Source organism: Archocentrus centrarchus, unplaced genomic scaffold (genome assembly GCF_007364275.1).
Source record: "Archocentrus centrarchus isolate MPI-CPG fArcCen1 unplaced genomic scaffold, fArcCen1 scaffold_26_ctg1, whole genome shotgun sequence".
Classification (NCBI taxonomy): Eukaryota; Metazoa; Chordata; class Actinopteri; order Cichliformes; family Cichlidae; genus Archocentrus; species Archocentrus centrarchus.
This window is the reverse complement of record NW_022060256.1, coordinates 6,325,593-6,353,093: the sequence shown is the minus strand read 5'-3', so window position 1 is coordinate 6,353,093 and position 27,501 is coordinate 6,325,593. Positions and strand designations below refer to the sequence as shown.

The window sequence follows — 27,501 nt, the reverse complement described above, 5'->3', positions numbered from 1 at the left end:
GCAACAAACTCTTTTTCCAGGCTAAATGAAGATCTTCTAAATTAGTGAGATGCCATTTCCTCTCTAACTTATGCATTATCTGCTTTAAGCTGTGCATTTGTGAGTTATACCAGGGAGTCAGGCGCTTCTTATTTGAGGTTTTCTTTTACAGAGGAGCCACAATATACAGCAGTGGTTGAAGATCCATTCATATCCTTTCCTTTAGTAAAAGTAACAATAACATATTAGGAAACTTACTCCTTTACCCACTTAGGTGCGGGTAAAGGAGTAAATATTTTGTGTTGCATGATCAAAGGACTAAAAATATTCATGAATAATTGTTCTGAAATGCCCATTTGCATGGACAAAACTACAGGTGGAAGTCAGGCTACAACACATAGTTTTGCCAAAGGTGGCAGGAATGGATGCAAACAGGAAATATGAGGTAATGTAGAGCAGGTGTGCAGAGAAAGCTCACTTTCTGCCTGTTTGCATCTTTGCTTTAAGTTCACTTCTGGTCCAAGGTTTGAGGTTCTGATTGTTTGTGTTCTCTTATTGCAGGCTGGAGGCGGAAGAGCATTTTAATGATGTCAACAAGCTAAACTTTGGGTGTCAACATCCAGCTGGACACTATGACAACCATACAATAAGGAGCTGGTTACCATGGTAGTCACCTGTTTGAAGAAGGTCTGGCAGAGCTGAACCTGTGGAGCAAAATGTGGGCGTCGACCCAGGATGACCTGCATGTAAACTTGTTGTTCATCTGATGGTTTATCATGTCCCTTTCACGTGTCCTCGCCCTCCTCGCTCTCCTGCTGCCGTGGGGCCGGTGTCAGAACGGTGGTCAGTTTGATGTGTGTCGATCTCTGCGCAGCTTGAAGGCTGGGCCTTTCTTGGAGTTTTATGCCTGTCAGCCCCCAGCAGCCAACATGAAGGAGGTGATGCAGATCAGAGTCGACCCCCCTGGAATCACCTGTGGAAACCCACCTGAGAGATTCTGCACACTGGTCAGTCTGATTCACACAGACCCGCCTGAACACACAGGCGACCTCAGAGCCTACTTCCTGTGTCACATACAGCCGCTTTGGGACGTTCTTAGATCGTTAATCTGTGCTGCTGCAAAAATAATTTTTACTCCACAAACGTCAGTCTGTAAGATTAGCTCCATCTGCAGGTGGTGGGTTTCACCTCAAGAGAGCCACAGTTCTCCATCCACCACTATTTACAAAAATAGCAGCACAAGACCCAATCAGTGCATCAGATTATTATTGAAATTATTTTATACGTCTCAGCTCAGGCAACTTTTAATATTATGGTATTTTGCATGTTCTAAACCATGTACAGCTCATTATCTCCACTTCTAGCCATGACATTCATAATAAAGTTTTTTTTTGTCTGTAACTAAAAAAAAACAAACAATGAAGAGGAGATGATCACATGTCAGTCATCATGTGACCTCCTGCAGGCGTCCTGAGCCACAGGTTGGACACCTCTGCACACGCACAGAGTACACGATGAGTCCCGCTGTCTCTCTAATTGTTCCTTTGGGAAACTGAAGTCTTGCCTGAATTATTGATAAATGTAACAGCTGCAATGAAGCAAAGGCTAAATACTAATTGATTTTAGTCCTCACAATAAAGACCATGAGAGTCTAACAAGAGACACCTGATAACATACACGAAACACGACAGGCTGAACATGTGAGTTCAGCAAATCCAGCAGATATGCAGAATTATGCATATGCAGTAAAATGTAAAATAATCACAATTTTATTGTGGGCGTTCAGACTGTACAGTGGGAAGAAGCTGAACAGCTACAGTCTGGTGAAAAACACAAACAGATCATAAACAGCTGTTATCATATCGGGTGGAACAGTGGTTAGGTATGTCTCCTCAAAGCAACAAGGTTCCTGGTTTGAATCCAGGCTGGTCTCTTCTGTCTTCCTGTACCTGTGTGGGTTCTCTCCTGAGTCCTCTGAGAGACCTGCATGATAGATTAACTGAGCTGGAGGCCACCACCTGAAGACGCCAAAAGGTCTAAATTATCCACAAAATGCAAAAATGAGATTCTGAGGCCAACAAGGTGGAAGCCTTCCACCACTTGGCTATAACTAGTCCATAAAAATTATGAACAGAATCAGGAGGCCAGCCCTGACGGAGTCCAACACCCACTGGAAATGAGTCTCACTTATTACTTACTTATTAATATGGACCAAGCTCTTGCTGCAGTTGAACACTGCAGCTGACTGTACTGGAGCGGTTCACGGCCGAGTGTGAACCGGCAGGTATGAGAATTAGGCCATGGTCCTCAGCTGGAAAAGGGTGGAGTGCCCACTCCGGATCAGGGATGAGTTGCCGCCCCAAGTGGGGGAGTTCAAGCATCTCGGAGGAGAGAAGGCAGCAGGAAATTGTCAGATGGATTGGGGCTGCGGCTGCAGTGATGCGGACCCTGCGCCGGTCTGTTGCAGTAAAGAGAGAACTGAGCATAAAAGTGAAGAAGTCTCTGCCCTCACCTACGGTCATGAGCTTTGGGTAGTGGCCAAAAGAACAAGATCGCGATTACAAGCGGCAGAAACGAGCTTCCTCTGCCTTAGAGTTAAGGTGAAGAGTGCAGTCATGCAGGAGCCGCTGCTCCTACACATCTAAAGGAGCCAGTTAAGGTGGCTCAGGCGTCTGACTAGGATGCCTCCTGAGCGCCTCATGGGTGAGTTGTTCCGGGCATTAGGAGGCCCCGGGCATGAATATATCTCTCGACTGGCCTGGGAACACCTCTGTGTTCCCCCACATAAGCAGGAGGAAGTGGCTGTGGAGAGAAAGGTCTGAGTTTCTCTGCTGCCCCCGTGACCCGGCCCCAGATAAGTGGAAGAAAACGGAGGGATGGATTTTATAACTTCGAATCAGCCGCATGTTTCAGCAGAAACAGGGATAAAATCTGGAGAGGACTGTCTAGTCTCTGAATTCTGCATGGAAACTGCAAGAAAGTTTTGGAGAACAACATTTTAACACGTTTCCTGACAGAAATGAGTCCAACATGGCTGCTTCAGAGTGTATTTAGGGTTTCAGCCCTGCAGAAGCAGCTCCCAGAGTGAGCCCCTTCATGTGATTAGTTAGTGTTGGTTAGTTAAAGCTGGATCTCCTGCACACTGCTCTTTGTTGGCAGCAGCAGCTGAAATTAAAGGATAAACCTCTAACACACATACTGATCAGATTAGCGTCACTGTTAATCCACTGCTCTGCACATGTTAGCGAGGCTCTTTTCTCCAAACGTACAGCTCGCTGACCTTTAATGACTACACCGAGTCGTTAATGGAGGTGCGGGTTAAAGGTCAACACTAACTAAACACAAGCTGAAGTGACACAAAGGGAAGCTGTGAGGTCGCTGCGCAGTTTGTGTTTGTTCACCTCAAACGCTGAACATCATGTGTGAGCAGCTACAAACACTGTGTTTGTCCAGAAACTCTTCTTCACGCTCTCCTCTCTTTCCATCTATGAAACACTTTCAGAATAAAAATGTCTCCTGGCTCACACAGCAGCAGAGACAGAGTCACACAAACGTTGGGTGGAGAATAGCGATCACACAAATGTGGAGTGTTCCTTTATTTGGGATGAGAGATGTTATCAGGAGTTGGTGGATGTTCAAAGCTATGAGCTGGAGTCCCACAGATTTCCATGAAAACATCTCTGCATGTCTTTTTCTCAGCAATGTGCACGCAGGGTGTCTTTCGTGTAATTCTTCATTTCTTTTTTTACTTCTTTCTATTCTATTTTGTTTTTTACATAGCATATTGAAGGGTCAAAGCACAGTGAGTGTGTTAGTGTGTCAGATTAACCCAGCCGTCAGAGAGCGAAGTGCTTTATTGAGATGATACTGTGTGCTGTGGTACGGTGGTGCGCCTGAGTATCAGTCTTTAGGAACTCACAGTTTCCAACAGAACACATTTCTGTCTGAAGCGTTAGCCCTTACAGCAAAAGCATATTTGTTTTGGAAGGTGTGACTTCTTACTGGTCACCCTGAACTCAGAGGAAGTTTGTTCTGATGGTCGGAGACCACTGAGGCTGACATGAACTACAGTCACTGGATCATCAGAGATTTTAGTCTCCGGAGCTGAGAGGCTCCACATCACTTTCAAGCTAATCTTGCATTTGTACTTGATCACAGAGACAAAAATTCTTCTGGAGAAAGGTTTTAATGTCAGGTAGGACAACAATTGAGAAATGTGTTTTTTTGGTTTGTTTGTTTGTTTGTTTTTTGGGGGGGGTGGCGATACATTCATAATGAAAACTGTACCAGCTGTTAAGCATGGTGGAGGCTGTAAAAAGACTGGATGACAATGAAGGAGGCAGACTACAGATTCTTCATTAAAAACTTGGTATTTCGACACAGCAGTGACCACAAGCACATATTAAAGTGGGATGTGGATAAAACTGGCTAATACTAAGTTTCTGAATCAGAATTTCCAGCTTGGTCCTCAAACTCATATTAAAACTGCAGACTCTGATTAAATGTCAGGTCTTTAACTTAGCTGCACCGCTCTGCCCAGAAGGAAAATGTCAAACCAGGATGATACCTGGATTTTGTTCATGACTACCAAAAGTAATCTGGTCAATGTAAAATTTGCTATGGGGCACTTGACAAAATATTATAACTTCTATGCATACTTATATTCATGTATCTAAAAATTTGACCCCCTGGTTACTTAAAAAAAAAGAAAAGTCCCAGAAAAAAGAACAGCCGTGTGTGTAAACTATGAGCCACGTCGGTGCCTGTATTTGTGTTTCATTAAACATTAAATATTTGTTTTTAATATGGTATGTCCTCAGGAGAACCCATACCTGTGTAGCGATGAGTGCGATGCCTCCAGCCCAGACCTGTCTCATCCTCCTCAGCTCATGGGAGACAGGGAGAGGGGTGGGCTCATCACCTACTGGCAGACAATCACATGGTCTAGGTACCCTGAGCCACTGTTGGCCAACATCACTCTCACCTGGAACAAGAGTCTGGAGGTGGTTGATGACATCGTCATTACCTTCGAGTACGGACGTCCAACCAGCATGGTGCTGGAGAAATCCATCGACAAAGGTGAGTGGATCTCAGGGGGTGAAGGTCAAAGGTCATGGAAATGATCCTGATGAGCTTCACTGACTGAGTGCAGTCTGAGGGGTGAGGGGTATCAGTCAGAAATTCTTGCCTCCTCTGGTTCATGGTTGTGGGTGAAGATTCATTTAAGTCATTTATTCTGCTTTTGGGAAACAGCTGAAGTAGGTTTGTTGATGTATTTTACCTGAAGGTGATTTTGAAAGTAGGAAATCAGAAACATGATGAATCATAACATAATCAACCTTTGTGTTTCAGGTGTCACGTGGCAGCCATATCAGTATTACGCTGATGACTGTCTCGAGGCCTTCGGCATGTCGCCCAAACGAGTCTCTGATTTAACACCGAGTAACATCACTCGGGTCATCTGCACAGAGCAGTACTCCCGCTGGGTTGGAGCCAAGGTCTGTGACTGGACCCTGATATTGGTCCCTATCAGGAAACTGATAGTGATACAAACTGTATGCAAGACATATTTGTACAATCTGTACCTGTTTATATTTATATGCACTTACAGTCCCTGACAGAAGTTCTGTTGCTTATCCATGTTGTGGAAACAAAGCTCATAACCTGACTTTAAATTCATCCATTGGTTTTAGAAATGACTCATATGAAAGCTGAAACCCTCCCAAATGAGGTTTAATTTACGAAAATAAATTTGCTTCACTGCAGAAATATTGATCATTTAATGAACACAGAAAGGTCAGATTTTGGCAAGACAAAAGTTTTGTCGCCTTGTCATATATTGCAGCCAATCCTAGTTTACAGCCTCACCTGTGCTCACTAATTGATCGGTTAATTAGTGGGTGTGTATAAAAAGAACCCCAGCACCCCAGACCTTCACTTGAACTGCAACTTGACTTCTGACAACATGCCAAAAATCCACCCTGCGACCAAAGCCTTGATTATCAAGAGGCTGAAGACCAGATCCACTGCAGAGGTGGCTGGCACCTTCAATGTGTCTCAGCGTCAAGTACAAAGAATTAAAAAAAGATTTGAAGAGACTGGAGATGTTTTTGAAAAGCCCAGGTCTGGCAGACCTAGAATGTTTGTTGGTTAGAAAATCCAAAGCCAGCCCCTTTTCCACTGCAGCAGAGCTCCACCAGGCCTGGTCACCTCAAGTCCCTGTGTCAACTAAAACAGTTTTTAGGATTCTGTCTCGAAATGGCCTCCATGGTCGAATCAGTGCCCAGAAGCCAGCACTAAACAAAAGGCAATTAAAAGACCGTGTGGCATTTGCCAAGGCCCACAGCCTGCTAAACGGATGGATGCTGGAAAAGTGGCAGAAGGTGGATTTCTCAGATGAATCTTCAGTTGAATTACACCACAGCCGCCTCAAATACTGCAGGAGACCTACTGGAGCCCGTATGGATCCAAGATTCACCCAGAAAACAGTTAAGTTTGGCAGTGGAAAGATCATGGTCTGGGGTTACATTCAGTATGGGGGTGTGCGAAACATTTGCAAGGTGGAAAGCAATATCAATAGCCTAAAATATCAAGAAGTATTAGCTACCTCTTACATTCCCAATCATAAAAGGGGTCAAATTTTGCAGCAGGATGGTGCTCCATCCCATACATCCATCTTTACATCAAAGTTCCTCAAGGCGAAGAAGATCAAGGTGCTCCAGGACTGGTCAGCCCAGTCACCAGACATGAACATCACTGAGCATGTTTGGGGTGGGATGAAAGAGGAAGCTTGGAAGACAAAACCAAAGAATCTTGATGAACTCTGGGAGGCATGTAAGACTGCATTCTTTGCTATTCCTGATGACTTCATCAATAAATTGTATGAATCATTGTCGAACCGCATGGATGCAGTCCTTCAAGCTCATGGAAGTCACACAAAATATTAAATATGGCTCTAATAGCACCACAACTTCATTAACCAATGTTATGAAACATATCTTTGTATTTGAAGTAAATTATTTGTTTGATTTTCACATTACTTTCTGTGGGCGACAAAATCTGACCTTTCTGTGTTCATTAAATGATCAATATTTCTGCAGTGAAGCAAATTTATTTTCGTAAATTAAACCTCATTTGGGAGGGTTTCAGCTTTCATATGAGTCATTTCTAAAACCAATGGATGAATTTAAAGTCAGGTTATGAGCTTTTGTTTCCACAACATGGATAAGCGACAGAACTTCTGTCAGGGACTGTATTTGAACCTCCTCCTCACCAACAGGAAGAGAAAGCTGTGGTGTTTGAGGTACGAGCACGCTTTGGGGTGTTTGCTGGTCCAAAGCTGATTAACATGGATTCTCTGTACACCCGGATGGAGACCACGAAGGGTCTTAGAGACTTCTTTACTTTCACCAACCTCCGACTGAGGCTCCTCCGCCCAGCACTGGGAGGAACCTACGTTCAGAGAGACAACCTGCTGAAGTACTTCTATGCTATTTCCAACATCGATGTATTTGCCAGGTAACCAACAATGACCTGCTAACATCTAACTATAACTATAGCTATAGCTACAGCCACAAATGAGACAAACCCTGCAAAAACACCACTGCTGTGTAACACACTACACATCCATAAACAGACATTAACTCACCGTCCAAGAACTAAAGCCACTTAACAAACAACCTCCACATCAAAAAATGGGTCAAAAACCAGCCACCCATCATAACTGTAAACACCAAAATTCAATTCAATTCAGTTCAATTCAATTCAATTCAATTCAATTCAATTCAATTTGATTTGATTTATATATCATGCCAAATCACAACAAACAGTTGCCTCAAGGTGCTTTATATTGTAAGGTAAAGACCCTTCAATAATTAGAGAAAACCCAACAGTCAAAACGACCCCCCTATGAGCAGCACTTGGTGACAGTGGGAAGGAAAAACTCCCTTTTAACAGAAAGAAACCTCTGGCAGAACCAGGCTCAGGGAGGGGCAGTCATCTGCTGCGGCCGGTTGGGGCTGAGGTGATGTTATCAGTCAATGTGTGCATGAACATAGCTGAAGGAATAAGAAGTAATGGGGTTAGTAGTAGCAACAGCATCAGTTGTTGTAGTACTGTCAGTATTAGTATAAGTGGTGGAAGTACTGTCACTGGTAGCTGTAGTAGTAATGTCAGTTGGGGTGCTTTTTTTAAGGGCCTCAGAAAAAATATTGACAAGTGCCCTTTCTTTTTAAATAAAACTTCCTTCCGAGTCCGTAAGTCAGGGGTATTCAACTGGCAGCCCAAGGGCCAGAACCGGCCCATCAGTCATTTTGGACCGGCCTACTGCCCATTTAACTCTATTATTAAATAAAATTTTTAACAGAAGCTGTGACTAAACTGTAAGCACGGCATGTAGTTCACACTCGTAACCACCACATGTAAGGTAAATTACCAACCGCCATTAAACTCAAGAAGAAGAAGAACGGCACTTTACAACATTTTATGACATGCAGCACTGCGTTTACACCGTTGGCGGGAGGCCAGACCGCAGTTTTTTAATGCAAACATGTCGCATTCAAAAGAGAAGAGACGCAAGGTGGAAAGCGAAAATAGAAAATTTAACAACAACTGGACCGATAAGTATGCACAAGAGTGAGCGTAAGAGTCCCGAGGAATGTGTGGCCCACTGGCAAATAGCCCTGCCATAAGTTGCGCTGCGGCACATAAACAGCTTAGCTAGCGCTACTGAAGAGGAGCGAGCATGAAGGGAGTAACGTGTGGCAGGTAAATGCAACGTTTCTAAATGCTCAACAAATATCAGCAAACACACAAAGTGTGTGCAGTTTGTCACACAGTGTGTCTGCTAGCTAAAAGAAGAGCTGCTGTATTTCAGGGAGAGCAAAGAGAGAAGTTCACTCAGAGATGGAGAAAGAGGACAGGAGAGGAAGAAGAGAGGTTAGATTTAAAGATAAGGACTGGAAAACAAACTGAAGTATGCTGACTCTGTGTAATTCAAAAGATTGTATGAAAATACTGCAGTTTAGTACGTAATAAACAGGTTAGCTTGTTGTACTGTATTTACAGTAAAGCTCTGTGTTGGTGCACAGTGTTTGTGTTCATGGTCAGAGTTACAGGTTACATCAGTGCAGCAGAGATGAGTTTGAATCAGAGCTGCTGATGCTGAGATTCATTCACTGAATAAAATATATATATATAATATATATAACCTCTCACATTAGCCACCTCCACAAAGAAATTTAAAAGTTTTTCATATGTCTCAAATGTAGCTTCAATGCAGACAGTGTGGAACATCAAGAACAGTGTCTGCAGTTTTAAACACTATACCATACAATATATACGAGATACAAGAAATAAAAAAACAGCATGTTTATGTTTAATTTTTATTCATTTAATAAGATTTAAAACTGTTACAATATGTAAAAACAGTAAGCAAAAAAAAAAAAACAGGCTTTTTAAAAAAATTTATTTCCACAAGAATCCCCACCCTAAGAATCAGATGATTCCCTATGAGCAAGCACTTGGCAACAGTGGGGAGGAAAAACTCCCTGTTGACAGGAAGAAACCTCCGGCAGAACCAGGCTCAGGGAGGGACGGCCATCTGCCACGACCGACTGGTGGGTGAGGGGAAAGTGAAAACTAAAAAAGTAAAAAGCCAAAATGATACTTTTGGAGCAACTTAATAATTAGTTTTTCAACAAAGTAGTGGGCTGATGATTAAATGAGTTTGGGGTTTTCCAGTGTGAAATTCAGAAGTTGGAGAAGTTTGGGCTTCTGTGCTCCAGTCAGTGCTGTGTGGACTTTCTGATTGCCAACTGGAAGGCTCCTCAGAGAGACTGTGGATTTGGGCTTCTGTGCTCCAGTCAGTGCTGTGTGGGCTTTCTGATTGCCAACTGGAAGGCTGCTCAGAGAGACTGTGGATTTGGGCTTCTGTGCTCCAGTCAGTGCTGTGTGGGCTTTCTGATTGCCAACTGGAAGGCTGCTCAGAGAGAACGTGGATTTGGGCTTCTGTGCTCCAGTCAGTGCTGTGTGGATTTTCTGATTGCCAACTGGAAGGCTGCTGAGAGAGACTGTGGATTTGGTCTTCTGTGCTCCAGTCAGTGCTGTGTGGCCTTTCTGATTGCCAACAGGAAAGTTGGCAATCAGAAGGAGGGATTTGGGCTTCTGTGTTCTCCGTGTCAATACAAGGGTTTCTGGAGGAACTCGGTGAGAGACCAGGGTCAAAGAAGGGATGGCGAAGAGCGTTGAAGGGCGTGATGCGCAGGTCAGCATCTAAATGCAGCATCTTTTTAATCAGACTCACCAACAAATCCTGACCACTCTGATGTCCTGTTTTCATTTTCATTAATTCTTCAAGATCATCAAGACACTTGAGCTTTATATATCGTGTTTCTTGTGCTCGATATCCTGTCTCATGTTGAAATTGTTCTTCAGACTTAAATCTCCAGTGTGAATTGCTGCAGTTTTCTTGAATGAAGAAGTAATCTGTACCAAATCCACAGTCTAAGACACAGTCTGGTGGCTGGCCCTGAGTGCATATTATGAATCTGAACACATCGTAATCCATTTCACCACGGTAGAGTGGCCGCCCTATGGCCATCTCTGCAGCTATCAGGCCCAGGGACCACATATCAATGGCATGATTAAAACGAACCTGTAGCATTACCTCTGGTGCCCTGTACCAAAGGCCCTGCACAGCGACATGTGGAAGCAATGCAGACACGGGGCATGCCAGTCCAAAATCAATAACTTTGACTTTGATGGGAGATTGATTGCGGTCCACAACCATCACGTTATCAGGTTTGAGGTCAGTGTGCACTATTCCTATGGAACGCAGGTGGTACAGGGCATTGGCCAGCTGATATAAAACTGGCCTCAGCTCACTTACGGGAAGGCATTGGTTGTTGCGCTCCTGAATGTAAGCAAATAAGCTTTGATCAAGGAGTTCAAAATTTAGGCATATACGCTCCCTGTCAAGGAAGAAGCCATTCCATTTAACAATATTGCAGCTGTCTGGATCCAAGCATCGCAGCTGCTTTAGGATGAATATCTCTGATTCTGCCTGTTCCAAATATTTGGGGTTGTTCTTGTTCACTTTGATAGCCACGGCTTTGTTGGTTTCAGTATCAAGACATTTAGTTACAAAACCAAAGCAGCCCTCTCCAAGTAAAGCCTCCACTTTGTAGCATTTTCCCAGTGTGGTTTCTTTAAAAATGTGAAAATCATTACGGAGGAAAAATGGTTTGTTCACTGACACAGTACAAGATGTTTGTTCAGGTGATTCACCTGAGTTTTGGACACTCCGGTCACTGCTGTGTGACCTTTCTGATTGCCAACTGGAAGGCTGCTGAGACAGAATGAGGATTTGGGCTTCTGTGTTTTCCATGTCAATACAAGGGTGTGAACAATTTGGGCAAATTTGATTAGAATGGACAGGGTAGCAGAAGCAGGAGTTGGAGCCATCTGCACTTTTAATGTTGAATTGCCAGCTCTGATTTGTGTTTTTAAATTCATTATCAAACTCTTCATTGTTGTTGATCAATGCAGAATTTAGGTATACAGGTGGGTTTTGCACACTCCAGTCAGTGGTGGGTGAGCTTTTCGATTGCCAACTGGAAGGCTGCTGGTCTTCTGTGTTCTCCGTGTCAATACAAGGGTTTCTGGAGAAACTCGGTGAGAGGCCGGAGTCAAAGAAGGGATGGCGGAGAACCTCCGCGGGTGTGATGCGCCTGTCAGCATCTAAATGCAGCATCCTTTTTATCAGACTCACCAACAAATTCGGACCACTCTGGTCTTCTGGTGTCATTTCAATGAATTCTTCAAGCTCATCAAGACACTTGAGCTTTATATATCGTGTTTCTTGTGCTTGATATCCTGTCTCATGTTGAAATTGTTCTTCAGACTTAAATCTCCAGCGCGAATTGGTGCAGTTTTCTTCAATGAAGAAGTAATCTGTACGAAATCCACAGTTTAAGACAAAGTCAGGTGGCTGACCCTGAGTTTCTATTATGAATCTGAACACATCGTAATCCTTTCGACCATGGTAGAGCGAGCACCCTATGACCATCTCTGCAGCTATCAGGCCCAGGGACCACATATCAATGGCATGATTAAAACGAACCTGTAGCATTACCTCTGGTGCCCTGTACGAAAGGCCCTGCACAGCGACATGTGGAAGCAATGCAGACACGGGGCATGCCATTCCAAAATCGATAACTTTGACTTTGAGGGGAGATTGATTGCGGTCCACAATCATCACGTTATCAGGTTTGAGGTCAGCGTGCACTATTCCTATGGAACGCAGGTGGTACAGGGCATTGGCCAGCTGATATAAAATTGGCCTCAGCTCACTTAGGTCTTGCTTCTTGCACTCCTGAATGTAAGCAAATAAGCTTTGATCCAGGAGTTCAAAATTTAGGCATATACGCTCCCTGTCAAGGAAGAAGCCATTCCATTTAACAATATTGCAGCTGTCTGGATCCAAGCATCGCAGATGCTTTAGGATGAATATCTCTGATTCTGCCTGTTCCAAATATATGGGGTTGTTCTTGTTCACTTTGATAGCCACGGCTTTGTTGGTTTCAGTATCAAGACATTTAGTTACAAAACCAAAGCAGCCCTGTCCAAGTAAAGTCTCCACTTTGTAGAATTTTCCCAGTGTGGTTCCCTCAAAAATGTGAAAATCATTACGGAGGAAAAATGGTACTTGTTCAGGTGATTTAACTGAGTTTTGGACACTCCGGTCACTGCTGTGTGACCTTTCTGATTGCCAACTGGAAGGCTGCTCAGAGAGAACCTGGATTTGGTCTTCTGTGCTCCAGTCAGTGCTGTGTGGCCTTTCTGATTGCCAACAGGAAAGTTGGCAATCAGAAGGAGGGATTTGGGCTTCTGTGTTCTCCGTGTCAATACGAGGGTTTCTGGAGGAACTCGGTGAGAGACCAGGGTCAAAGAAGGGATGGCGAAGAGCGTTGAAGGGCGTGATGCGCAGGTCAACATCTAAATGCAGCATCTTTTTAATCAGACTCACCAACAAATCCTGACCACTCTGGTGTCCTGTTTTCATTTTCATTAATTGTTCAAGATCATCAAGACACTTGAGCTTTATATATTGTGTTTCTTCTACTTGATATCCTGTCTCATGTTGAATTTGTTCTTCAGACTTAAATCTCCAGCGCTGATGATTGCTGCAGTTTTCTTGAATGAAGAAGTAATCTGTACCAAATCCACGGTCTAAGATGTAGTCTGGTGGCTGGCCCTGAGTTTGTATTATGATTCTGAACACATCATATTCCACATCACCACGGTAGAGTGGCTGCCCTATGGCCATCTCTGCAGCTATCAGGCCCAGGGACCACATATCAATAGCTTGACTGAATGGAGCTTTGAGCATTACCTCTGGTGCCCTGTACCAAACTGTCTGCACACAGTCACCTGGAATCACTGCAGACACAGGACATGCCAATCCAAAATCAATAACTTTGACTTTGATGGGAGACTGATGGCGGTCCACAACCATCACGTTCTCTGGCTTCAGGTCAGCATGTACTATTCCCATGGAACTCAGGTGAGACACGGCATTGACCAGCTGATATAAAATTGGCCTCAGCTCACTTATGGGAAGGCATTGGTTGTTGTGGTCCTGCATGTAATCAAATAGGTTTTGATCCAGGAGTTCAAAATTTAGGCACATACGCTCCCTGTCAAGGAAGAAGCCATTCCATTTAACAATATTGCAGCTGTCTGGATCCAGGCATTGAAGCTTGTTTAGGATGAACAGTTCCTTTTTTGCCTGTTGCAAATATTTGGGGTGGTTCCTGATCACTTTGATAGCCTCGGTTTTGTTGGTTTTGGTATTGAGACATTTGGTTACAAAACCAAAACCACCCTTTCCAAGAAAAGCCGTCACTTTGTGGCATTTTCCCAGCATGGTTCCTTTAAAAATGTCAAGATGAACAGACATGTTTAAAAGTTTTTTGCAAAAGTTTTTTGTTTGCTGTTAGGAAATTGTTAAGAATTCAAAATTGTTTCGTTGCACTCATGTCAAGTCTGATACGCACTGGAGCAAAGTTCCGAATGTGGGTCCTATTTATAGCGCCTGTTCGAAGGTTTCATGACTTCAAAGGAACAAAGGTTTTCAGCATTCTAGAATGCATAGGTAAGCGGGCGCCCGCGCACGTATGCGCGTGTCAGCTTCACGCAGCACGTATGCGCGCACGTATGCGCGTGAAAGCTGATATTGTCCCAACCATAGACATATATACGTAGACGCCGTATTGAGCGCTGACTCGTAGTCACCGTCGCCGCCATATTGGAGGGGGCAAAAGCGGACAACATGAGAGAGGTGCTGCACTCTTGTGCTGAATGGAGTTGTTCGAACCATTTTACTGTCAAAACGGGATCACATGGGATTACCTTTCACAGGTAAGACTGAGGAATTGTTTTTGACTGTATTTGGCCATTCTAACATTTTGAAAACAGAATTATTTTTTGTGCCTAAACGTTTCCCAGTGAATAGTAGTGCATATTTGAATGTGTAAATGAACGTATTAACGTAAATAACTTTATAGAAAGGCGCTTTATGAAGTCCAGTCCGTTCACTATTGGGTTACAGCGCAGATCTGCCACATCCAATATGGCGGACGCGCTGACGAGTCACAGCAACAGGCCGCCCCGCTCAATGCGGCGTCTATATATCTATGGTCCCAGCTCCTCAATGTCATGCCATACCTGTCAAGTTTTGTATTTAAAAATACGGGAAATTTTCCGCCACTGAAAATAGAAGTCGCTATATGAGGTCATCACCTAATTTGCATAATCGGTTATTTGCATGTAGTTGCAATCGAGACAGTAGGAGAGAGGAAAAACATCTTTGGAGAGACAAAAAATGAAGAAAAAAAAAACCACCCTAAATGTGTTTAGAACTACAAATGAATTTTGAAATAACTTAATAACTTTAATGTTTTGTCCCGTATTGTTTAATGTTTGAATATCAAATTTAATGAAAACATTATGGGGTGCGACTGCTAGCTACATTCAACCCTCCTCCTTTATCTGGGCCACTGTTGCCAATGTGTGTAAGAAAACTCGCTGTCGCCTGTCTCAAAGGTTGATGAAAGCCGAAGCGAGGACCGGGGATGGGAGCGGGTAGGCAGGCTCGGTGTTTAAGTGAGGTTCGGGGTTGTAGGGTGAAAAAAGGAATCATTTTGAAAATCACCCAGATTATTGGGCATACTCTGCTTTACTCATCAAATAAAAGCAGTCGTGGTAGGACAAAAAGTGTGCATTATAGCACTTCAATTCACTTCAGAGATCTTTATTATCCCCAAGGGGGCAATTATTTCCACAGCCAGTAGTACAATACAGATAAAATTTAATTTATACCATAAAACATACATAAAAATACACAGAATCACAACAAATCATTTAAAAACCTAATTGCTAATGGGACAAAAGATACTCTCAATGTATTTTTCCTGCATCTTGGCACCTGATATCTGCATCCAGAGGCAAGCAACTTAAACTCCTGGTGCAGTGGGTGGTCTGGGTCGTTTTAGTTCACATTTAAAACATTTAATAAAATTTAACATATTAAAGAATCAGATGCTTTTACGTGTACATGTGCTTCTTTCGGTTCAGTAAATCACAGGCCAGAGAAGAGCAAAAATCTTAGGCTAAACACAACACTTTATACGACCACTATCTACAAGCAAAACAGATGCGCAGAGCCGTGGTTTGACCTTCAGCCGTCCAGTGGCAGGTCCTCGTGGCTCAGACTTGTTACATCAGTGAAGAAAACACCTGCCTTCTCGCCCTCACATCTCCCTAATCATGACAAGGCAGTTTTATCCAGCTTAGTAACAGGGAGCGGTGACATCTACTCACCCTCCTGTACACCTAATTGTTCATATTTTGGCAAAACCTTCAAGGATAAAATAAACATATTTTTCCCAGAGACCAGGAAGGCCATAAATAAGATAAACATATCTCCCAAAGGCCGTGAAGTCAGCCAGGCGTCCACTGGTCCACTATCTGTCTGCTCTCTATCTAATTTATTTATCCATCCATCCACTTCCGCTTACCCTGTTCAGGGTCACAGGGGGGCTGGAGCCTATCCCAGCTGTCATAGGGTGAGAGGCAGGGTACACCCTGTACAGGTTGCCAGCCTGTCGCAGGGCTAACCCTGTCCCTTTTTCAGCTTGAGAAACTTTGGATCATGTTTGTCTACTAAAAAGCAGCCTGATGGGTATTTCCCAACTGTCAACCATGTAGAGTTATTTAGGGGGACAGACGAGAGCAGGGAGGCCAGTTCTTCTTGAACTGGCCTAACTGCTTAGGATTTGTAAGTGAAGCATGGACACTAGGGAGGTTCAGAAAGAGATTTTAAAAAGAGCAAAACAATTTCTGGCCAGATTTGGCTCTTTAAATTCAGAAGGAGTTTTTAGTTTTTTATTTCAAGCTATACTGGGAAGTTTGAGGTTTAGGACACTTGAAGGAAATCAGGGGATGTTGTGACAAGCAAAGGGGGAATCTGACTGCCAGTTCATCCAGTCACATTGTTGCCCACCCTAAATCCTGCCCTGCTTCTTGCTCCTCTGTAAATCTTATGGGACCATAATTTCAAAATTGGACAATATGTTTTATTCTTTCATACCTGAAACCAGCAACTGAGACCATAAAGTCATTGTAAAAGCGTTCACTGAATCCAAAGGTTGGCAGGAGGCTCAGTTTTTCATTCATTTCAGCCCAATCTGACGTCTTTTTTATGGTCAGAGGAGTTTCAGGAGCAGCATCTATCTTAGTGGTTTTGTTTCAGGAGGAGGTTTCGGATAAGTTGGTGGAAGTTCAGGTGAAGGTCAGTCTTTCTTTGTGTGTTTCTTAGGTGTAAGTGCAACCTGCATGCGTCTCAGTGTGTGTTGCGTGATGCGACACTGCACTGTGAATGTGACCACAACACGGCCGGGCAGGACTGTCAGAGCTGCAGACAAGAGTTCACATCTCGCACCTGGAGACCAGGATCATACCTGCCCCTGCCCAAAGGCACCGCTAATGCCTGTACGTACCCATACACACACGCGCGCGCACACACACATACACACACACACACACACACACACACACACTGCCAACACCTACACACAGGTAGATAAACTCTACATCTGTTTCTGTTCATGCTTTTTGCAGGTGAAGCAACAGAATCTGTAGCCAGTAAGTACTGTTCACCTAATTAGCTGTCTTACCTGTCTGTCTGCTCACCTGTCTGTGTTGCATCATGGGATATCATTCACATCACATGTCTTTAAACATCCATTTTTATGTGCAGATTCATAAATTCTGGTGATTTATTTTTAGCAGCTGAAAAACAAAAACTATAAATGTAAAACACACATGACTTTTTCAGGCGAGTTTCTGGGTGCTGATTGGTCACATTACATCATTCCAGTCAGTCACATGATAGCAGTCTATGAGGAAAGTCTGTATGCTAATTATTTAGTTATCACTTGAACAGCTGGTGTTCTTAGTCTGTGATAGTTGGTTTTAATCTACCAGTCACCTCACACACACTGCACACATGCATCCTAAAGATGCAACACTGACAGAAAATATTAACAGACTATAAAAGGAACAGATCAATAGATCAGGTGATGACTGACTGTAGTAGATCAGAGGAGTCAGCAGCTGAATTCTCAAACTTCAGGACAAACATGATCCAAAGTTTCTCAAGCTGAAACAGACAGGCTGGAAACAGTCTGGGCTGCAAGAGGATTTGTCCGGCAGTCTGTGAATTTAGCTGCATTAGAAAACCATTAATGTCCATGAAGCTCTCTGCAGGACACAGACCGGGTGTTTCTTCAAATCACAGGAAAAGGGTTGCTTTTTTTTTTTTTTTTTTTTTTTTTTTTTTTAAGATTTGGCCTGATGGGCTGCAACAGACTCCAAACTAAATCCAATATTATGGCCTGTGCACACTATAATAGCAGGAATAGAGATGATAATAACATCCAGGAAGACCAGAGCCTGGCTGGCTTTCTGGCTGATCAGGGCCAATGAGGGGCCATACAGAGATCGGGTAACTGAGGATGAGCTGAGGACAGCAAGGAAAAAAACAAACAAACCCCAAACTGTGTGAACTTTGAGATCCAGGTTCAGGACAATTGTAAGAGGAACCTCTCAGCTACAAGAAGGGTTGTGGCACAGTGACAAATTTTGATCTGTTAACAATGCAAACACATCTGTATAATATCTAAAACAGTGCTGCTGTTTGCACTGCTAAGAAATGAATAGAAAGATTTTCTGATTTGGGGTGTCGAGAAGGAGATTTTGTCTCAAGAGCAGGTTAAAGGCAGCTATGACCTTAAAGAAATTAAGCATCAGGACTGAAGATCAATGGCTCAGATGTTTTCTGTACTTGTCTGTTGTTGGTTAGTGTTATGGATGAGGGGGGTCTTTGAGAGCAGGTGGTTTACTTTGGAGTCTGCTGTCAACCTGACCATCTGGGTGGCTGTTATAAAAATCTTGATTTGTTGCACTCTCTCTCATTAAAACCTCCTTGGAATCTCTTAGCTGTAAAAGAAACTTGTTTTCATTATTTGCTGATCTGGCTTTATGATGGGACACACTTTGTCCTGTGGCTCTCCAGTTTGGTTTTACTGCCAGAAAGTTCACGAGTGAAATAAAGGCCTTAGACTGGAAAGCCCCCAGTTCCCTGTTCTGCAGACTTCAGTCGGTATCTGTAGAGAACGGATTCACTAAAGAGACGTAACTCTTCTTCTCTGACAGCGGCTGGTGACTCTAACTCTGAAGCATCTGATAGACCTTCTGCCTCATCAGATGGAGTGACTGACAGTACTACTACTACTACTACTTCTACTTCTGCTATACCTGAGAGCAGTACACCAACTGACACATATACTGCTGTTGGTATTACTACATCTACAACCGACAGTACTACTATCAGAGATAGTACAGTTATTGTTCCTACTGTAACTGACAATAGTACCCCAACTGACACTACCAGTACCGCCAAAGACAGTACTACCACTATGTATTCTATAACTGACAACAGAACCCCAACTGAAATTACTACTGCAGATACCAGTGACAGTACTACCACCACTTATACTATTACTGACAGTACTCCAACAAGTGATACTAATACTGCTGTTGGTAGTACTAACCCCATGACTTCTAATGACCCAGCTTCTCCTAAAGATATTCCTTCAACCACATTCATGTACACATTGACTGATAACAGCCCAGGAGGTTCCACTAATACTGAAGGCAGTGTAAGTACCAGTACATACATGACTGACTCTAGTTCTGTGACTTACTTTACTGGTAGTAGTGATTCAACTGACCTTCCTGTAACTGGTGTCGACTCTACCTCAACATTCACGACTAGTACAGTAGTTTTTACTGCTGTCCGTAGTACTATTAGTACTACAGGTTCTGTTGCATTTCCAGACTCACTCAGTACAACTGGACCTACCACAGACACAGCTCCACCCAACACTCCACGTCTGAAGACTGGAGACAGACCAGCTCCCGCAGTACCAGACAGCACCACCAACAGTCTCACCAGTAACACCCCCACTGTCCCAGGCAGAAGTACTGACTCTGGGTTATCCATTTCTGACCCAGTGACTCTACCCTTTAACTCCACTTCAGACTTTAGCTTGCCCGAGAAAGTTAACACCAAACTGGTTAGCAGTGCTGTTTCACCTACTGTTGCAGTACCAACTGGAATCCTGCCTCTAACAACCATCCCAGAAATGTCTCTACCAGGTGACAGGTCTCCATCTGGATACTCTTCCCCCACTGGATATGTCCCTACTAGTCAGGCTGGAGATACTCCATCTACAGCAGAAGCTGACACAACTACTGTTCTTCCTGAATTTCCAATAGATGTACCTCCTCTGGATGTACCGCCTCCAGATCTACCACTGGAAGCATCCTCTCTGGATATATCTCCTCTTCCTGATGAAGCCCTTCCTGACATACTTTCTTCTGGTGTTCCACTGGATGTACCATCTTCAGATACACCTTCTCCTGATGCACCATCTCCAGTTGCACCTACTTCTTATGTACCTCTACCTGATATACTGCCTCTTGATGTATCATCTCCAGATACACCACCTCCTGATGAAATTGTTCCTTTTGTTCCAATCCCTGATGCACTGTTTCCAGATACATCATCTCCTCCTGCTCTATCTTCCCTTGATGTACCAACTTCAAATGTACCTCCTCTTGATGTACTTCCTCCTGATGGAGCTCCTCCTGGTGTATCTTTCCTTGATGTACGTACTTCAGAAGTTCCTCCTCCCGATGTCCCTCTGGAAGTACCACCTTCTGACATACCTGCTCCTGATGTAGCGCTTCCTGACCCAGCTTCTCCTGATGTACTGCCTCCAGACGCACTTCCTCCTGACCTACCTTTTCCTGATCCACCTTCTCCAGATTTACTTCCAGATGTGCCATCCACTAAGACTCCAGACACTTCAGTGGATTTACCTCCTCCTGATGTACCTTCTCCTGATGGGGCATCTCCAGAAGTACGTCCTCCTGATGCTACTCCTTCAGCTCCAGATATTCCTGGGGATTCCTTGTCTCCTCCCTCTGAAGCAGGTCCTGTATCCAACACAAAGTCCAGTACTATAACTCAGTCTGACCCTACTGGTGATTTAGCACCTGTTGACTTTACCTTCCCTATTCCAGAAAATCCAAAGTCAGCTGGCCCTGGACAAGAATCAGGATCAGTTTCTCAGTCCATACCTGTAGTTGAATTGGGGAATTTTTCAAATGATTCCCGTGGTTCTATTGATACTCCTGGATCTAATTCTGTCAATGCTGGACAGGAATCTTTTTCAGTAGGGCAAGACACGGGAGAGACAGGAAAGGACAAACCAGAATTAAGTGGACCAGATTCTTCTGTGCCAGACAGAAACAGCCCTAATTTAGATCCTAGACTGGATCCCTTTCCAGGTGCTGAGAATCCTGGAGTAGATTCTTCAGCAGTCCGGAAGGAAGAAAAGTCTTCTGCAGAGGAATCATTCGAACCATCAGGAGGGTTGAAGTCTGAGGAAAAGAGAGACTCTAAACAAGAAAAGACAAGAGAAGAAAAAGAGGAGAAAGGTACAAACACAACAGACTGTGTTTGGTTAGATTAGGATTCAGAGTAAACCGATATTAGAGGTGATTGTATCCTTAATCCATCCATCCTTAATCCATACATCCATTCATCTTCTAATCCACTTCAGGGTTGTTGGGGGCTAGAGCCTGTCCCAACTGTTAGTATAGATTAGGCTTTAAATCAGTTTAATAAAAAGTTCCCACTAAAAGACACCATTTACATTTTTCTTTTGAAACTATAGTTTCTCTGCTGTTGGGGAGATCTTTAGTTTCCATTTGACTTAAGTAGATGTGGCTGCCTCAGAGGCTGATTAAGTTTGACTTTTAGAGATTTCTCCAAATGGATGAGGTTAGATTCCATAAAATGATAATGTGATTACTATGTCAGTGAATGATTAGTCAGATTATTGACAGTGGGCAGGTTATAGGTCTGTGCTAATACTGAAAGCAAACCCTTTTCTAATGAAGCACTTCCTGCCAGGTTTCAGGTGTGTTTTAGAAGATGTAAACAAGTAGATTGAAAACACCCACATTCTCACACACATTAAATATTTTATTTCCTTTTTGAACAAAGCATTTGATGGGGCCAAAGAGGAAACGAAAGAAAAACCTAAACCGGAAGGAGAGCAGGAGAAAGAGGACAAGGGCTATGAGAAGAAAGGTACAGAATGCACAGACAGTCATAGTGTTACCACCTACTGGCTGTGAGTGATAACAGCATTTCATAGGTAGCAGTAATATAGCCCTTGTGGTAGACATCCTAACAGCACACATCCAGTAACCTTTTCTCATTATGAGAGGCCAAGTAGTTGTACTGATCCCTGACTGGTAGTTAGTGCAGTGATGACCCCAACTTTACGTTGATATGGTTACACACCTGGTTTTGTGTCTGAAGCGACCCAGAAGATTCTGATTCCAGGAGGACCAAAGTTCAGTCAGCTGTCCAAAATCGCCTACGTCAGCTTCCAGGGTAAGACTCTGTATGCTTCACCCCATACCTGACTCCACCCCACCAAACAGACCCGCCCTGAAACAGACTGCTCTCCTAACCCCTTCCAGATAGACTGATGGTGTCCAGATATTTTATGTGTGTCCAAATTCAGGGGCTGCATTCTTCGAAGGATGAGGTCTACGTAGGCCGGGTTCTTCTGTGGCCACGAGGACTGCGAAGGCCGGAAGAGAGTGTGAAATTGGACAGTCTAGTAGTCTTAATATCTGCATCACCAGCTATTCCTGCCCTTATCTCAGCGTAGCTCCTCTCACCTCCAACCGTGACAGTGTGAAGGATAGCTGTGGAAAAGACGCTGCTAAAATGGAGCCTGAACTTTTGAGGTATTATATGAACATCCATGGCGGGCTGGCAGGTGAGCGGGGATCCATTTAAGTGTCTGCTCAATAACTCGAGAACTGTTTGGCCTGCAGTTACCAAACTTCAGGGCCAAATAGCTTATGACCAAACCAAGGTTGGCGTGTCTATGGGGTCACTGGGGTCAAGATGAAGGTCACTGATACTTACATTGCGCTTTACTAGTTTGCCATATCAATTCAATTCAATTTTATTTATATAGCACCAAATCACAACAAACTGTTGCCTCAAGGCACTTTGTATTGTGGGTAAAGACCCTACAATAATACAGAGAAAACCCCAAACAGTCAAAACGACCCCCTATGAGCAGCACTTGGCGACAGTGGGAAGGAAAAACTCCCTTTTAACAGGAAGAAGCCTCCAGCAGAACCAGGCTCAGGGAGGGGCAGTCATCTGCTGTGATATCAAGATGATCTGCAGTGATCAGCTTTTTCATTTCCAAATATACTGACAGCTCTGCAGTGAGATATTAAAGTTAAATAAAACTATTCAACTGTGAAGTTTAACTTTTTGCTCAGGAACAAATGAAACACTGAAATGTACATTGTATATAGTGTTATTATTATTAGTAGTATTAAGGTTAATATTGTTTGTTGATTTTATATATATTCTTTTCTTAATAGTGTGAATTATTATATCTTTATTTATATTTATAATAACTGCGGCTGCTGTTACACCCAAATTTCCCCTCTGTGGGACAATAAAGGCTGTTTCTTCTTCTTCTGAAATAAACCAAACATCACTCGTTAGACATCATCTGAGTGAATTATATCTTTGGTTGTTTTTGTTTTAATTTAAAAAAACTTGTTTAACTTCCACTCAGCGGAGAAAGCCAACAGGGGGTTTGAAAGCAGTATGACAGGGGTCACGTGTTCTTGTTGGGTACAGCGAGCTTCGACCACCAGGTCAGCTGACAGTTGGAGATGTGAGCTGGATGTTAGGCAAGCGGGAACAGACATCTCCGAAAACGTCGGAGCACTTAACAACTTAGCAGTGTGTTGATAAATTGAGCAAATATTTGAGCTTTACACACAAACACGAATGTCATAAAAGTTTATTTTGGCTCACAGAAACAGTCCTATTTAAAACCTTTTGGCTGCTCTTCTCTGCCATTGCCGCGTTTGTTTGAAAATTTCCTGCAACGGCTGCACAACGAATATCAGGATAGGATAGACTACGAAGGATACGTCCCTTGATCCGTCCTTTGAATCCATGGAAAAGAAGGCCCCATTTGGAGGAGCCTTCGTGGCCTCACTGTGACATAATCAGCCTTTAAATGGGGTCTTGGACGGATGCAGCCCCTGAATTTGGACATGCCTTATGTTTCAAGATCTTAAGTAGGCACTGACTTCTCCCTAGCTGCTTTGACCCCACCCTCATATTGCTCTGACTCCTCACTCTTTAATTCACTACCTGCCGTGATGAGCACAAATAAAACGGTCTCCTCCATTCATTCATTTGTGTGTTTGTTGTCCTGAGGTGGGGCTGTGGGTGGTGCTTCTTTGTTGAGCGCTGTCTGAACATAGGTCAGGACTTCAGGTGTGTGTGTGTGTGTGTGTTTCCTTCAGACTGTGAGTGTAATGGTCACTCCAACCGCTGCAGCTACATCGACTTCATCAATGTGGTCACATGTGTGAGCTGTAAACACAACACGCGAGGACAGAACTGTCAGTACTGTCGCCTTGGTTACTATCGAAACAACTCGCTGCCGCTCAACGACGAGAACATCTGCATTGGTCAGTAACACACACACACACACACATTTGGTTCTGCTTTTACAGGGTTCAGAAGGACTTCATTCCGTATGATCAATAGTCACTTGGGATTTTTGTCCTTTCCCTTTAGTCTAATCTGTTACAATCAGTGGTTAAAATTAAGATAGCTGCTGAAAGGTTTAGATGGACTGGGCCGTAGTTATCGTACACAGAGATAGTATCACTGCAACATAGAGCTTTGGTTCCTGTTAAACTTTGTATATTGAAAGCTTGTGCATAACAGAATTTGCTATATTCTGTTATGCAGAAGCTTTCATCTTTTGGACAATTAAGACTTTTAGGTACCTTGAGTGCACTTCACATTAAACATACAGGGTTTTTTTTTTTTAACTGTATTAGATAGACGACATATTAAAGAGTTTGTATGGGGGCGCCTGGGTGGCTGCTTGATGAAGCCGGCGACCACATACATATGTTGCGGTGTGGGCGGCGCGGGTTTGAGTCCCGGCCCGTCGCCAATTTGCCCGCGTGTCTTCCCCTGTATCCTTCCGCCATTTCCTCTCTTTTTCCACTGCCCATAAAAGCCGCTATGGCCAAAAATGCAAAAAAAAAGTTTCTTTGGTGGCTGATCATGGTAATTCTTAAAATGTGGACTAAAGAGGGCTACCAAATGGAAGGTCTGTGGATCTGACAGAAGTTTATTCCATGAAATTTACAACTGTAGCTCCATAACACTCCATTCATTCTGGATGAGCCTGAGAGCACCCCCTAATCAATCAGTGAGTGTGTGCAGTTCTAAATAATCAGTGTGACTGTTAGGTGTGTTTGATGGATTTAAGGTGACTCACAGTAACATGTAACTTGTGTACCTGACCTGTAGCTGCAGAAAACTCCACAGTGTTTCACATGGACGTGCCGTGTGATGTCTTTCCTACTTCTGCTTTCTGGTGCTACTGCAGGCCCATCAAACCTCTGCAGGCCCATCAAACCTCTGCAGGCCCAAGCTGACTCACCAAAATGTCCAAACAGGCCTACAAGTGTGAAAAAAAACTGAGAGCAGGGCAGACTTTTTTTGACTTTAGTTTGGACCAGGGTTAAGGTTAGGGTTAACAACGGATCGTGAGAGTGGCTGTTGATCATCTTCTGGTCTGCCAGGACAGTGAAGTAAGGCCGTGAAATCACTGAGCTGTCGCCGTGTGCATCTTTGTTTTTTTTTCCACAAATCCGCTGCAGTCCTGAACTTTCGTACACACTACCCAGCAGATAAAGATTCACTGTTATCATGTTTAGACCAGCAGCAATAAAAACACAAAGTAAACAGTTTATATTAACATAAGAACAGTAAAAAAAACAAAGACTGTCTTATTCACAGGGTAGTAAGTAAGTCTGAGAGGTAAAAAATAAAGTGACAGGATTCCTCCGTCATTCAAACCAGAGCTGCAGACAGGTCACTTCACCTTCAATGTCTCTATTTAAACATGTCCATGTGAGCACCGCTGTGAAGCTCTGCAGGTTACCTGTTACTGTGAGTCACCTTAGAGCTTCCAACATGTCTAACACTCATCACTAAAGGATCCTGCATCATAAACACAGCTGCAACATCTGGAACACACCAAACCGAGCATCAGCTTCTTCAGTGGCTGCCACACTGACACATTGATGCAGTCAGAGGGCTGCATGCTGCCACCAGGTGGATGAACAGTCGCAGTACAGAAAAAAGCTCACCTCAAAGTGATAAAGATTGTGTGTGTGTGTCCTCAGAGTGCGAGTGTGACGCAGACCGCAGTGTGTCTCCTCGTTGCTCAGACTTGGGTCTCTGTCAGTGTAAAGATGGAGCCGCGGGGAGGCGTTGTGAATCCTGTTTACCTGGATACACCTGGAGAGGAGGCGGGGCTGGCTGCACAGGTACACACACACAGAGGCGTGAGGATGATATGCCGCCTGTTATCAATGAGTTGATTGGTAATCACTAATCTTCCTCCTACAGTGAATGCGTGTGATGGCGAGGGTTTGATCTGTCAGAATGGAGGAACCTGTGTCGACTTCCTGCGCTGTGTCTGTCCTGATAATTTCACAGGTAAACACAGCTAAGGTGTGTGTGTGTGTGTGTGTGTGTTTGGGGGGAGGGGGGGTGTAATGATATGCTCAGCTTGATGATGCTATGCATGTCTTCAGGTTCATTCTGCGAGCAGAGTGTCTGTCTGAGGAAGGATGGCTGCCCGGAGAACGCTGATGACTCCGCCTCTTCTCTGACATCACAGCTTTACTTGCTGACCCTCAGTCTTGTCACCACCACCTTCTGTTGACCCTGCCCCCAGGCACGAGGTCACACCCACTGATGACATCACCTTTGATGTCATCAGTGGGTGACGATTTGAACCAGAGAAAATGTTTACTTGTATTTTTTTTCCACTGAACTGAATGTGTTGTTGATGTTGTACAGAATGACAATCTTAAGCCATCGTCGTCATATGACATTACATAAGGCCCCGCCCACTAGGATGATCATCATTCACAGTAATCAGGCGAATCACAGACAAATGAACTTTTTAGTTTTGAAGTTTTTGCAGACAAAACTGCCCTGACCTTCCTCTCCCTCCTCCTCCTCCTCCTCCTCCTGTGGGCTTAAAGGACTCCACTTTTATCTGTGACCTGTGACCCTGTGAGACTCTCAACTTGTAGAAAAGCTCAAAAACTGATGAAGCAAGATGTTCTTCAGTTCTCACATTCTTCATCCTGACCTGCAGCCTACATTGCCCATGCTGCACTTGGACCTGTGACAGCTGCATATGAGATTGATGTCACACCATGTCACAGTGCAGAGCGTGAAATCAGCTGTCTGAGCAGGCAGCTGATTAATAAAGGCAGACATGTCCTCATTCTGTTTACATACTTCATGTAGAAACTTCAGATTTACATGAGTTTTATTGATGAAGTGAGATGATAAAACATGAACGCAGACTGGACCTGCCCATCTAACTGGGAGGTCACAGGCAGCAGGAGCGGCGTCTGCAGTCTGCTGCCATAGTTTGGGTCACTGCAGATTAATAATAATGAGAGCTGTAAAAAGCTGTCCTGATCAATCAGATTTACCCTGTGATGATGCAGAGGAGCTGTCAGGTCATCTAACAGCACATCCAGCTGAAGCTACAATAAACATAAAATTCTTTGGTGTGTGCGCCGGTGTTGTGCCATAAAGTGATTTCCAGTGTTTCTGTGTGCTTTTATGTGTAATGTCTTTGTTTACATTGGTAAATAGAGTGCGGTCAGCATGATTTATGACAGGCTTATATATAAAATGAAGAAATAACCTTT

General features: G+C 43.7%; 1 protein-coding gene across 1 annotated transcript; it reads left to right on the top strand.

Annotated features, from left to right (window-relative positions):
- Positions 1-707: 707 nt before the first annotated feature.
- Positions 708-27,476, top strand: LOC115775979 (mucin-5AC-like). The gene is made up of 13 exons (XM_030723537.1): positions 708-986; positions 4,800-5,058; positions 5,332-5,477; positions 7,259-7,497; positions 16,859-17,031; positions 17,161-17,184; positions 18,757-21,108; positions 21,680-21,766; positions 22,001-22,075; positions 24,040-24,207; positions 25,948-26,091; positions 26,174-26,263; positions 26,362-27,476. The coding sequence occupies exons 1-13, from the start codon at positions 756-758 to the stop codon at positions 26,490-26,492; spliced, it is 4,119 nt and encodes a 1,372-aa protein (XP_030579397.1). The 5' UTR covers positions 708-755; the 3' UTR covers positions 26,493-27,476.
- The last annotated feature ends 25 nt before the right edge of the window (positions 27,477-27,501 follow it).